This window comes from Lithobates pipiens, unplaced genomic scaffold (genome assembly GCF_037356315.1).
Source record: "Lithobates pipiens isolate NorthernLeopardFrog02 unplaced genomic scaffold, aLitPip1_a1.2 Scaffold_27, whole genome shotgun sequence".
Taxonomy (NCBI): Eukaryota; Metazoa; Chordata; class Amphibia; order Anura; family Ranidae; genus Lithobates; species Lithobates pipiens.
Window position 1 is genome coordinate 7,138,101 of NW_027507788.1, and position 14,297 is coordinate 7,152,397.

The window sequence follows — 14,297 nt, forward strand, 5'->3', positions numbered from 1 at the left end:
ATAGGCGGCACAGGTGGGCACTCATAAGCGGCATTGGTGTTATACTGTGCTAATGGATGCCAATCAGTACCAAGCAATAATGCATGCCAATCAGTGATGCCCATTGTGGGCACTGATTGGCATCCATTATGGGCACTGATTGGCATCCATTGTGCTGACTGGCATCCCTGGTCGTCTAGGGAGGATTACCTTTTCCCTGGTGGTCTGGTGATATCCCTGGTGGTCCAGTGTGGGCATCCTCGGGGGGGCTGTGCTGATAATCGATCAGCACAGACCCCCCCTGTCAGCGGAGCAGCCGATCGTCTCTCCTCTACTCGCGTCTGACAGATGCGAGTGAGGAAAAGCCGATCATCGGCTCTTCCCATTTACACTGTGATCAGCCGTGATTGGACACGGCTGATCACATGGTAAAGAGTCTCCATCGGAGACTCTTTACCGAGATCGTTGTTGCCGGGTGTCAGACTGACACCCCGCAACAACGATCGCCGCGATGCGCGCCCCCGGGGGCGTGCAGCGGCTCATAATCCTGATCACGTCATATGACGTCCGATCAGGATTATGAAACCACTTTGCCACCGTAAATTCCCTATAGGGTGGGCGGCAAGTGGTTAAAGAACAGGCCCAGCTGAATGTGACTGCTACCGCACAGGAATGCTTGGCGTAGCTCTGCACTGTGGCCACTAGGTGCCACCATAGTTGACCTTGAAGCCGGCCGTAGCTGGATCAAATATTGGACGGTTCAACAGGGACTGACTGAGATTGGATCCATCTATGGACAGGCTGGTTGTACCCAATTGTATCCATGGATGGACTTGGGTGCAACCAGCCTGCCCATAGATGGAATCGAACGTCAGCCAGTTCAGCAGGGACTGGCCCAAGAGTCGATCCATTCATGGGCAAGCTGGTTGTGCTGAAGTCGATCCATCTTCACGCAAGCTCAAGGTGAAATCTGGACGATCCAATTAATAAACGAGACCAGTGACTTCTCCCCTGCTGGATGGCGGCATCTGAGGTTTCAATCAGACAAAGGCAGCCTCAAAAGATATATAAAATATATATTGTCTCTCTTTTTTTGTTTTTGAGGAAGGTTCTTTTCTTTTCTCTATAGCGCCCCCTGCCAAAGATCGTAGCAGTTTTTTGTTTTTTACATTTTACATAAATAAAAATGTTGGATACCGGTAATAAAAAAATAAAAATAAAAAAATTAAATATATAAATAGTGATGGCCGAACGGTTCGCCCGGCGGTCGTTTCGCGGCGAATTTCCGACTTTCGCCGTCCGCGGGTTCGAACGCCTTTTTCCGTCGTTCGCCCCGGCGGACTTACGTGTTTAATGTATACAAGAACTTTAACCTTTCGTGACACGTTTATCATGTGTTACAGGACAACCAATTGAGACATGACAGCTCATGGACACTTGGACATTCCCCCTAACCTATAAATACACCCGATCCGGTGGCCATTTTACATTCTTTCTTCTGTCACTGTAGGGAAAGGATCCTGTGTGGAGTAGGGACAGAGAAAACGCTAGCTATTTGGTACACAAAAGTTCTTTTCAGGACTGGTATAGGTGTTAGGTCAGCAGCCTGAGTTTCTTTTGTCAGTTTAGATAAAGGGACAGAGCGCTGTATGCTGCTATTTTAGGGACAGCTCAGCCAGATTAGTCTTTCTTCATCATCATCATCATCATCATCATTAGCTGTTACTATCAGGTCCACAAAAGAGCTGTTCCAGCTAATCGTTCCAGCCTACTCTTTTTTGCCAATTTGTATAGGGACAGGCAGGAAGCAGTGTGTCAGGCAGTGAGGATAATTTTAAAGACTTGCTGTTACTATTAGTTCCACAAAGGTTCTTTTCAGGACTGGTATCAGTGGTACGGTAATAGGCTTGTACACGTATAATATTCTTTCTTCCAAATATAGAAAGAATATTATACTTGACTGCTGCCCTTCTGCTGCAGTCTGCTAATCATTCACAACTCACTTGTTCCACAAAAGTTCTTATAAGGACTGGTAACTTGGTCTGTCTAGGGTGCTACGGTACATAGGCCTGAGTGCGTTACAGTCTGCTGTTCTGTAAGGACCGCTATCGGTCCACAATACATAGGGTTGCCGTGCACTACTGCTGACCGCTGCCCTATACTGCAGCAGTCCTTCATTGGTATAGGGACTGACGTACAGTCTGCTAATCACTAACACACAACCTGCTTGGTCCACAAAAGTTCTTATAAGGACTGGTAACTTGGTATAGGGTGCTACGGTACATAGGCCTGAGTGCGTTACAGTCTGCTGTTCTGTAAGGACCGCTATCGGTCCACAATACATAGGGTTGCCGTGCACTACTGCTGACCGCTGCCCTATACTGCAGCAGTCCTTCATTGGTATAGGGACTGACGTACAGTCTGCTAATCACTAACACACAACCTGCTTGGTCCACAAAAGTTTTTATAAGGACTGGTAACTTGGTATAGGGTGCTACGGTACATAGGCCTGAGTGCAGTACAGTCTGCTGTTCTGTAAGGACCGCTATCGGTCCACAATACATAGGGTTGACGTGCACTACTGCTGACCGCTGCCCTATACTGCAGCAGTCCTTCATTGGTATAGGGACTGACGTACAGTCTGCTAATCACTAACACACAACCTGCTTGGTCCACAAAAGTTTTTATAAGGACTGGTAACTTGGTATAGGGTGCTACGGTACATAGGCCTGAGTGCAGTACAGTCTGCTGTTCTGTAAGGACCGCTATCGGTCCACAATACATAGGGTTGACGTGCACTACTGCTGACCGCTGCCCTATACTGCAGCAGTCCTTCATTGGTATAGGGACTGACGTACAGTCTGCTAATCACTAACACACAACCTGCTTGGTCCACAAAAGTTTTTATAAGGACTGGTAACTTGGTATAGGGTGCTACGGTACATAGGCCTGAGTGCAGTACAGTCTGCTGTTCTGTAAGGACCGCTATCGGTCCACAATACATAGGGTTGACGTGCACTACTGCTGACCGCTGCCCTATACTGCAGCAGTCCTTCATTGGTATAGGGACTGACGTACAGTCTGCTAATCACTAACACACAACCTGCTTGGTCCACAAAAGTTCTTATAAGGACTGGTAACTTGGTATAGGGTGCTACGGTACATAGGCCTGAGTGCGTTACAGTCTGCTGTTCTGTAAGGACCGCTATCGGTCCACAATACATAGGGTTGCCGTGCACTACTGCTGACCGCTGCCCTATACTGCAGCAGTCCTTCATTGGTATAGGGACTGACGTACAGTCTGCTAATCACTAACACACAACCTGCTTGGTCCACAAAAGTTTTTATAAGGACTGGTAACTTGGTATAGGGTGCTACGGTACATAGGCCTGAGTGCAGTACAGTCTGCTGTTCTGTAAGGACCGCTATCGGTCCACAATACATAGGGTTGACGTGCACTACTGCTGACCGCTGCCCTATACTGCAGCAGTCCTTCATTGGTATAGGGACTGACGTACAGTCTGCTAATCACTAACACACAACCTGCTTGGTCCACAAAAGTTTTTATAAGGACTGGTAACTTGGTATAGGGTGCTACGGTACATAGGCCTGAGTGCAGTACAGTCTGCTGTTCTGTAAGGACCGCTATCGGTCCACAATACATAGGGTTGACGTGCACTACTGCTGACCGCTGCCCTATACTGCAGCAGTCCTTCATTGGTATAGGGACTGACGTACAGTCTGCTAATCACTAACACACAACCTGCTTGGTCCACAAAAGTTCTTATAAGGACTGGTAACTTGGTATAGGGTGCTACGGTACATAGGCCTGAGTGCAGTACAGTCTGCTGTTCTGTAAGGACCGCTATCGGTCCACAATACATAGGGTTGACGTGCACTACTGCTGACCGCTGCCCTATACTGCAGCAGTCCTTCAGCGGTATAGGGACTAAGAGTTTTGTCACAGGGTGATTTAAAAAATGACAGGCAGAGGAAGAGGCAGGCCCTTCCGCAGGGGTGGTAGGGGTAGGGCAGGAGCAACAGCCTTGAGCCAAAGTGGGAAGTTGCAGAAGGTGCGTTCAATTACTTTAAAGGACGCACCAGACTTGGTTGAGTGGCTCACTCAGCCTTATTCTTCTGCACCCTCCTCATCCTCTCGATCTGCACCCTCTTCTTCACTCTCTGCTATGTGCACCCCCAAAGACACTACCACCAACAACACCACCACCACCACATACCTTCCGCTTGAGTGCAAATGGGGGCCTTCATGCTCCAGTGTTTTAATAGGGACCCCCGTATAAAAAGCATGAGGGTCAAGGACCAGTACTGGGTGGCAACGTACTTAGATCCCCGGTACAAACACAAAATGGCGGAAATGTTACCGCCGTCGCAGAGGGCTGTCAGAATGCAGCACTTCCAGGCCTTGCTTCGAGAAATGCTGCATTCTGCTTTTGCGTGCGCTGGCAGAGGAGCAATTCCCACTCCCAGAGAAGGATTTGCGGGTACCAATCCAACAGCGCCTGCAAGAAGAGGCCGGTTTGAAGATGTGTTGGTGACTTCGGATATGAGGTCATTCTTTCAGCCGACCCATCGACAGGTGTCATCCGGATCCAGCATCAGGGAACGCCTAGACCGTCAGGTGTCCGACTACATTGGGTTAACGGCCGATGTGGACGCTCTGAGGAGTGATGAACCCCTAGACTACTGGGTGGGCAGGCTTGACCTCTGGCCAGAGCTTGCCCAATTTGCAATCGAACTGTTGGCTTGCCCCTCATCCAGTGTCCTGTCCGAAAGGACGTTCAGCGCAGCAGGGGGGATTGTGACCGATAAGCGTACTCGCCTAGCTCACGACAGTGTTAACTACCTCACATTTCTAAAAATGAATGAGGCATGGATCTCGGAGGAATTCAACACATGTGATCAGTAGACCATGTATATGTCTATAAACAATTTTTGGAATCAAGCACACAGACCTTCTTAATTCATTTGGCTCACTTCCCTGACCCAAAAAAGCACACCGTACTATATGCCCCTACCCTCCTCTTTGAAGAGGTTGAGCGGTGTCATATTTCTACTGGGGCTGCTTATTATGAGGGGTTCCCACCATCCCTGTGCTGTGCTGACTTCCTCCTGGGTGTTCTTATTATGAGGGGCTCCCACCATCCCTGTGCTGTGCTGACTTCCTCCTGGGGGTTCTTATTATGAGGGGCTCCCACCATCCCTGTGCTGTGCTGACTTCCTCCTGGGGGTTCTTATTATGAGGGGATCACACCATCCCTGTGCTGTGCTGACTTCCTCCTGGGGCTGCTTACGGTGCTGCTGTCAGCGCTGTATGTCACGGAGCTGCTGTCAGCGCTGTATGTCACGGAGCTGCTGTCAGCGCTGTATGTCACGGAGCTGCTGTCAGCGCTGTATGTCACGGAGCTGCTGTCAGCGCTGTATGTCACGGAGCTGCTGTCAGCGCTGTATGTCACGGAGCTGCTGTCAGCGCTGTATGTCACGGAGCTGCTGTCAGCGCTGTATGTCACGGAGCTGCTGTCAGCGCTGTATGTCACGGTGCTGCTGTCAGCGCTGTATGTCACGGAGCTGCTGTCAGCGCTGTATGTCACGGAGCTGCTGTCAGTGCTGTATGTCACGGAGCTGCTGTCAGCGCTGTATGTCACGGAGCTGCTGTCAGCGCTGTATGTCACGGAGCTGCTGTCAGCGCTGTATGTCACGGTGCTGCTGTCAGCGCTGTATGTCACGGAGCTGCTGTCAGCGCTGTATGTCACGGAGCTGCTGTCAGTGCTGTATGTCACGGAGCTGCTGTCAGCGCTGTATGTCACGGAGCTGCTGTCAGCGCTGTATGTCACGGAGCTGCTGTCAGCGCTGTATGTCACGGTGCTGCTGTCAGCGCTGTATGTCACGGAGCTGCTGTCAGCGCTGTATGTCACGGAGCTGCTGTCAGCGCTGTATGTCACGGAGCTGCTGTCAGCGCTGTATGTCACGGAGCTGCTGTCAGCGCTGTATGTCACGGAGCTGCTGTCAGCGCTGTATGTCACGGTGCTGATGTCAGTGCTCTGTATTACGGTGCTGCTGTCAGTGCTCTGTATCTCCTGCACCCTCTTGTTTGCCTACCCTGGTCCCTGACCTTCCCTCTCCTCCATTGCCTTCATTAGCTCCATAGTCCTGAATTGTCAGAACAATTTCCCAAATAAAAAAAAAATGCTTGTAGTTATCGATCCCAAATTCACCTCATACATGTATTATGCTATTGTCCAGGTGGTGGGACTGCGTGCTACCCCCTAATAATTACCCCGTGGCCGCAAATTCGACCTAAAGGTTTGCGAAATTCGCCTCCCATTGAAGTCAATGGAGCCCGCGGCGAACGGTCGTTTTCGCGAACGTTTGTGCCCGTTCGCGTTTCGCGTTCGCGAAACGTCCCGTCGGAAGTTCGTCCATCACTATATATAAATAAATAAAAAAAAAGGAAAAAAATAAAATAAATATATATATATATATATATATTGTCGCTCTTTTGTTGTTTATAGCGCAAAAAATAAAAGCCGCAGAGGTGATCAAATGCCACCGAAAGAAAGCTATATTTGTGGGGGGGGGGGGACGTCAATTTGATTCGGGTACAGCGTCGCACGACCTCGCAATTGTCAGTTAAAGCGACGCAGTGCCCTATCGGCAAAAAATGGCCTGGTCAGGAAGGGGGGGGGGGGGGGGGCAAAGCTTCCTGGGGCTGAAGTGGTTAAAGGAGGAAGGTTCTTTTCTTTCCTCTATAGCGCCCCCTGCCAAAGATCGTAGCATTTTTTTTTTTTTTCAAATTCGTTTTTCAGTTTCCGTTTTCAGCAAATCGAAAATAAAAGTAAATGCTGAGAACGGAGGACAATGGCGGGGGTTGTTCCAGTTCGTCAGGCATGGCTGAAGTTCAGCGAGCAGAGCCAAGGAAGGAAGGCCCGAAGTCCAAAGGATTTAATTAGAACGAAACTTCTTTTTTTGTAGTTTAATAATTCACACAGCTCTGTAATCCTTTATACAAGGTGCCATTTTTTTTTAAAGCAAGCAGTACCCGAATGTGACTTGGTATCTGCCTTTTAAAGTCCCCCCGTACAGCAGAGTTTAGATTGGATGAGGGAGAAGCAGCACCGGGAGACAATCAGTTGTGCTGACTTGTCCTGACAAGGAGCACACTGTGAGGAGGAGAGAGCAGAGTGTCATAGAGATGAGCTTATCAGTCTGCTGTTTTCTCCTATCACTGCCCAGTCATTGGCCCCTGGGGGGGGGGGGGGGGGACAAGACCTGTAAGTTTTACCAAACTGCAGCAAACCTATAACCCTCCAACCAGCAAAGCTCAAGCTCCTTTCTGATTGGGGGCTTTAGTTCTGATGCATTCTGATCAAATACCACCAAAAGAAAGCTTGATTTGTGGGAACAAAATGATAAAACATCTGTTTGGGTACAGTGTAGCACGACCGCGCAATTGTCATTCAAATTGCGACAGCGCTGAAAGCTGAAAATTGGCGCCTGGGCAGGAAGGGGTCTAAGTGTATAAGTATTGAAGTGGTTAAAAAAATAATTAGTAAATTGATATTTCACAATTTCTGTTATTTGCTGTTTCCACGCAGAGTCCGATGAAATCGCCTGCCCGGGGCAAGTGACGGGGAAGGAGTACGGCGAAGTCAGCTTCCAGTGCTTTTACTCCCCGACTCCCAAGGCCAACAAATACAGCCGCAAGTTCTGCTGCCTGCAAGGCTCCCGCCCCGGGAGATGCAAACAGACGGTCGTCTCCGACAGCGGCTATGTGTCCAACCAGTTCCTGGAGCGGATTGCGCTGGTGGACTCCAGAGAGCAAAGTTTTTTTACTGTCACCATCACCGGATTACTGAAGGAAGACCAAGGCACTTATATATGCGGCATCGGGCCGGATGAGAACGGGATCAAAGGAGTTCTTAGTCTGTCCATTGTCGAAGGTAATTGTAACGTCAGCAGCCCCCCCCCCCCTTCCCCCGAACACCCCCAATTCTATTAAAAGAAAGTTCACGCGTTTCGTTTCGAATTAATTTTTTAACTAATTTTGACAAATTCGTTAATTCACAAATTTGCGAAATTTTTCAATTTGCAAAATTTTCAAATTTCCGAATTTCAAATTTCCGAAATTCGGAATTGGCTTGGAAGGGTGGGGGATTCTATACCCGTGTTTCTTAAATGAGGTGCCTTTTTGGTTCCCTCCGGGCACAGGGTCTAGTTTTCCCTGGAGTTGCCGGCCACCAGCACCCTAAGAACCAATGACACTCTAGGACCAGGGCGCACATCGTCATTGGCTGCTTAGATGTTGGTGGTCAGTGCGCCCACACCCCAACAACGCATGGAGCTGGTCCAGGGCAAGGCTGCAGGGCCAACCCCAGAATTCAGGGAGGCCAGAACCTGGTCTCTCCCACCTTCTTCTGGCTCTGCGATGGAGGGATCTGTGATTGGGGGCTTTGTGATGGGGTGGACCTGTGTGACTGGGGGGCTTTGTGATGGGGGGACTGTGTGATGGTGGGACTGTGTGATGGGGGGACTGTGTGATGGGGGACTGTATGATGAGGGGACTGTATGATGAGGGGACTGTGTGATGGGGGGGACTGTATGATGGGGGGGCTGTATGATGGGGGGACTGTATGATGGGGGACTGTGTGATGGGGGGGCTGTATGATGGGGGGGCTGTATGATGGGGGGACTGTATGATGGGGGGACTGTATGATGGGGGACTGTGTGATGGCAGGGTTTGTGTGATGACAGGGACTGTGTGATAGGGCACTGTGTGATAGGGGGCTGTATGATGGGGGGACTGTATGATGGGGGGGCTGTGTGATGGGGGGACTGTGTGATGGGGGACTGTGTGATGTCAGGGTTTGTGTGATGACAGGGACTGTGTGATGGGGGACTGTGTGATGGGGGACTGTGTGATTGGGGGCTCTGTAAAGGCGGGGACTGTGTGATGGGGAACTGTGTGATGGGGGGACTGTATGATGAGGGGACTGTGTGATGGAGGGACTGTATGATGGGGGGACTGTGCGATGGGGGGGACTGTGCGATGGCGGGGACTGTGTGATGTGGGGCTGTATGATGGGGGGGACTGTATGATGGGGGGACTGTGTGATGGAGGACTGTGTGATGGGGGACTGTGTGATGTGGGACTGTGTGATGGGGGAATGTATGATGGGGGACTGTGTGATGGGGGGGACTGTGTGATGGGGGGACTCTGTGATGGGGGACTGTGTGATGAGGGGACTGTGTGATGAGGGGACTGTGTGATGGGGGGACTGTGTGATGGGGGACATATGATGGGGGAATTGTGTAATGGGGGACTGTGTGATTGGGAGATTTGTGATGGGGGAATGTGTGATTGGGGGGCTCTGAGATGGGGGGCTCTGTGATGGGGGAATGTGTGATTGGGGGGCTCTGTGATGGGGGCTTTGTGATGGGGGCTCTGTGATGGGGGGCTCTGTGATGGTGGGTTCTGTGATGGGGGGAATGTGTAATTGGGGGTTCTGTTATGGGGGGTTCTGTGATGGAGGAATGTGTGATTGGAGGGTTCTGTGGTGGGGAATGTGTAATTGGGGGGTTCTGTGATGGGGGGCTCTGTGATAGGGGGCTCTGTGATTGGGGGGAATGTGTGATTGGGGGGCTCTGTGATGGGGGGCTCTGTGATGGTGGGTTCTGTGATTGGGGGAATGTGTGATTGGGGGGCTCTGTGATGGGGAAATGTGTGATTGGGGGGCTCTGTGATGGGGGCTCTGTGATGGGGGACTCTGTGATTGGGGGGAATGTGTGATTGGGGGGCTCTGTGGTGGGGGCTTTGTGATGGGGGGTTCTGTGATGGGGGGAATGTGTGATTAGGGGTTCTGTGATGGGGGGCTCTGTGATAGGGGGCTCTGTGATTGGGGGGAATGTGTGATTGGGGGGCTCTGTGATGGGGGGCTCTGTGATGGTGGGTTCTGTGATTGGGGGAATGTGTGATTGGGGGGCTCTGTGATGGGGAATGTGTGATTGGGGGGCTCTGTGATGGGGGCTCTGTGATGGGGAACTCTGTGATTGGGGGGAATGTGTGATTGGGGGGCTCTGTGGTGGGGGCTTTGTGATGGGGGGTTCTGTGATGGGGGGTTCTGTGATGGGGGGAATGTGTGATTAGGGGTTCTGTGATGGGGGGTTCTGTGATGGAGGAATGTGTGATTGGAGGGTTCTGTGGTGGGGGAATGTGTGATTGGGGGGCTCTGTGATGGGGGGCTCTGTGATTGGGGGGAATGTGTAATTGGGGGGCTCTGTGATGGGGGGTTCTGTGATGGAGGAATGTGTGATTGGAGGGTTCTGTGGTGGGGGGAATGTGTGATTGGGGGGCTCTGTGATGGGGGGCTCTGTGATAGGGGGCTCTGTGATTGGGGGGAATGTGTGATTGGGGGGCTCTGTGAGGGGGACTCTGTGATGGGGATGTGTGATTTGGGGGCTCTGTGAGGGGGACTCTGTGATGGGGGGAATGTGTGATTGGAGGGCTCTGTGATGGGGGAATGTGTGATTGGGGGGCTCTGTGATGGGGGATGTGTGATTGGGGGGAATGTGTGATTGGGGGGAATGTGTGATTGGGGGGCTCTGTGATGGGGGGAATGTGTGATTGGGGGGCTCTGTGATGGGGAAATGTGTGATTGGGGGGCTCTGTGATGGGAAGAGTGTGTGATTGGGGGGCTCTGTGATGGGAAGACTGTGTGATTGGGGGGCTTTGTGATAGGAAATGTGTGATTTGGGGGTTTGTGATAGGGAGTAGACATTGTGATTAGGGGACTCTGTGATGGGGGGACTGTGTGATTGGGGGGGCTTTGTGATGGGAGGACTGTGTGATTGGGGGCTCTGTGATGGGGGGAACTGTGTGGGTGTCTCTGAATGAAAGCACTTTGTGGTGATGGGCGGGGGAAATCTGATGTGATGGGGGGCTCTCATGTAACGGGCCCCCCTTTTGATTAAGGGGCTCCTGATGGGGGGGGGGCCCTGATGTTAAGAGAAGACTCTCTGGGGATGGGGGGGGGACTTGGAGGTGATGGAGGGGCTCTAATGTGATGGGGGCTCTCATGTAAGAGATATCGGAGACTCAGATGTTATGGGGGAACGAATGCTTATGTGAAGTTAATTTCATCAAAGTAGTTCCCCATTGAATAAAACATGTAAGTTCTTTACATTTTAGACTGGGGGGGGCTCCAGATTTTTGCACATTTTTAAAGGCTAAAACAAAGATGTAATTACATTATCCGGACACTTGTAGTTGTGTCGTGTGTAGCATTGAATTTTTGTGGCCCCCCCATCAGCTGTTGAATGGACCCATTCTGAGCCTTTTCTCCGCTCTTTCCACAACAGATGACAAGATCGCAGAGGACGCCACACTTCTCTATGTCAAGCTGAGGGGCGCCGTCAACTTTAAATGTAAATATAGAGAGCAGGGCGCCCCGCAGAGGAAATTTCTGTGCAAGGTCACCAAAACTGGCTGCCTGGAGATCATCGACAGCGCGGGGAAGACGGACTCCAGCTACGAAGGGAGAGTTTCCGCTGACAAGGAGGCGGGGACCTTCACTGTAAAAATGGTGCAGGTGCGCAACATAGACGCCGCTTACTACACCTGCGGCTCAGACAACCCAGAAGAAGCCAAATATACGCCAAGTTTTGATTTAAGGACCAACGAAGGTAAGAAAAATCTGCGACCCGCGTTCAACCAGGCATGTACTGGCCATCGGGACTACCGGGAGTTTCCCGGTGGGCCGATGGCTCAGTGGGCCACTCTGATGTAAGGGGGCTGGTGATGGGACACTCAGATGTAAGGGGGCTGGTGATGGGACACTCTGATGTAAGGGGACTGCTGATGGGACACTCTGATGTAAGGGGGCTGGTGATGGGACACTCTGATGTAAGGGGGCTGCTGATGGGACACTCTGATGTAAGGGGGCTGGTGATTGGACACTGTGATGTAAGGGGGCTGCTGATGGGACACTCTGATGTAAGGGGGTGCTGATGGGACACTCTGATGTAAGGGGGCTGGTGATGGGACACTCTGATGTAAGGGGGCTGGTGATGGGACACTCTGATGTAAGGGGGCTGGTAATGGGACACTCTGATGTAAGGGGGCTGGTGATGGGACACTCTGATGTAAGGGGGCTGGTAATGGGACACTCTGATGTAAGGGGGCTGGTGATGGGACACTCTGATGTAAGGGGGCTGGTGATGGGACACTCTGATGTAAGGGGGCTGGTAATGGGACACTCTGATGTAAGGGGGCTGGTGATGGGACACTCTGATGTAAGGGGGCTGGTGATGGGACACTCTGATATAAGGGGGCTGCTGATGGGACACTCTGATGTAAGGGGGCTGCTGATGGGACACTCTGATGTAAGGGGGCTGCTGATGGGACACTCTGATGTAAGGTGGCTGGTGATGGGACACTCTGATGTAAGGGGGTGCTGATGGGACACTCTGATGTAAGGGGGCTGGTGATGGGACACTCTGATGTAAGGGGGCTGGTGATGGGACACTCTGATGTAAGGGGGCTGGTAATGGGACACTCTGATGTAAGGGGGCTGGTGATGGGACACTCTGATGTAAGGGGGCTGGTAATGGGACACTCTGATGTAAGGGGGCTGCTGATGGGACACTCTGATGTAAGGAGGTGCTGATGGGACACTCTGATGTAAGGGGGGTGGTGATGGGACACTCTGATGTAAGGGGGCTGGTAATGGGACACTCTGATGTAAGGGGGCTGGTGATGGGACACTCTGATGTAAGGGGGCTGGTGATGGGACACTCTGATGTAAGGGGGCTGGTAATGGGACACTCTGATGTAAGGGGGCTGGTGATGGGACACTCTGTTGTAAGGGGGCTGTGGATGGGACACTCTGATGTAAGGGGGCTGGTGATGGGACACTCTGATATAAGGGGGCTGCTGATGGGACACTCTGATGTAAGGGGGCTGCTGATGGGACACTCTGATGTAAGGAGGTGCTGATGGGACACTCTGATGTAAGGGGGCTGGTAATGGGACACTCTGATGTAAGGGGGCTGCTGATGGGACACTCTGATGTAAGGAGGTGCTGATGGGACACTCTGATGTAAGGGGGCTGGTGATGGGACACTCTTATGTAAGGAGGTGCTGATGGGACACTCTGATGTAAGGGGGCTGGTAATGGGACACTCTGATGTAAGGGGGCTGCTGATGGGACACTCTGATGTAAGGAGGTGCTGATGGGACACTCTGATGTAAGGGGGCTGGTGATGGGACACTCTGATGTAAGGGGGCTGCTGATGGGACACTCTGATGTAAGGAGGTGCTGATGGGACACTCTGATGTAAGGGGGCTGGTAATGGGACACTCTGATGTAAGGGGGCTGGTGATGGGACACTCTGATGTAAGGGGGTGCTGATGGGACACTCTGATGTAAGGGGGCTGCTGATGGGACACTCTGATGTAAGGGGGCTGCTGATGGGACACTCTGATGTAAGGTGGCTGGTGATGGGACACTCTGATGTAAGGGGGTGCTGATGGGACACTCTGATGTAAGGAGGTGCTGATGGGACACTCTGATGTAAGGGGGTGCTGATGGGACACTCTGATGTAAGGGGGTACTGATGGGACACTCTGATGTAAGGGGGTGCTGATGGGACACTCTGATGTAAGGTGGCTGGTGATGGGACACTCTGATGTAAGGGGGTGCTGATGGGACACTCTGATGTAAGGGGTGCTGATGCAACACTCAGATACAGATAGTGTAAGTACCTGAATCTGTATTGGTGTTAGCCTCTAGTAATCCCCTATACAACATCACTCAGATGGGGAGGGCAGCAATAGGAGCCAATCAGATATCGGCATCCTGACAAGGAACATGGTGGCAGGAGGAGGAGCGAGTTTTGCCGTCCAATCACAGGCTGGGGTGGAGATCTAAGCATCATTTAATGTGTAAGTTCACTTTCAGGACGATTTTCTAAAAATCCCCGGTTCATTCTGAATCCTATATGGATAGTACATACCCGATATCCTCCTGTTGTAAATGATACACATCCTCCCATTACAGATGCAACTGTTAGAGGGGCCAATTGCCGACTCCCCCCCCCCCCCCCCCCATCCCCCTCAGGACTGGCTGAACATTACAATAATTGCACCCTTTAGTGTTGCTCTGGGACATTCAAACTGCACACAAGCACTCTTCCCGCTCCATCTGTGCTTAATAGCAGCCGCTTTGTGCCAGTCAAACTCTGCGCATGTGCAGTGTGCGATGCATGTGCAGTGCAAGGCCTCCTCTAGTTAAGCTCAGCTAAGG

General features: G+C 51.5%; 1 protein-coding gene across 1 annotated transcript in view; it reads left to right on the top strand.

Moving 5' to 3' along the window:
* Positions 1 to 14,297, top strand: part of LOC143933461 (polymeric immunoglobulin receptor-like) — a 68,268-nt gene that overhangs the window by 30,370 nt on the left and 23,601 nt on the right. The window contains exons 3-4 of the mRNA XM_077456364.1: positions 7,593 to 7,937; positions 11,353 to 11,676. Coding sequence (XP_077312490.1) covers positions 7,593 to 7,937; positions 11,353 to 11,676 — 669 coding nt within the window. The remainder of the gene's footprint in view (positions 1 to 7,592; positions 7,938 to 11,352; positions 11,677 to 14,297) is intronic.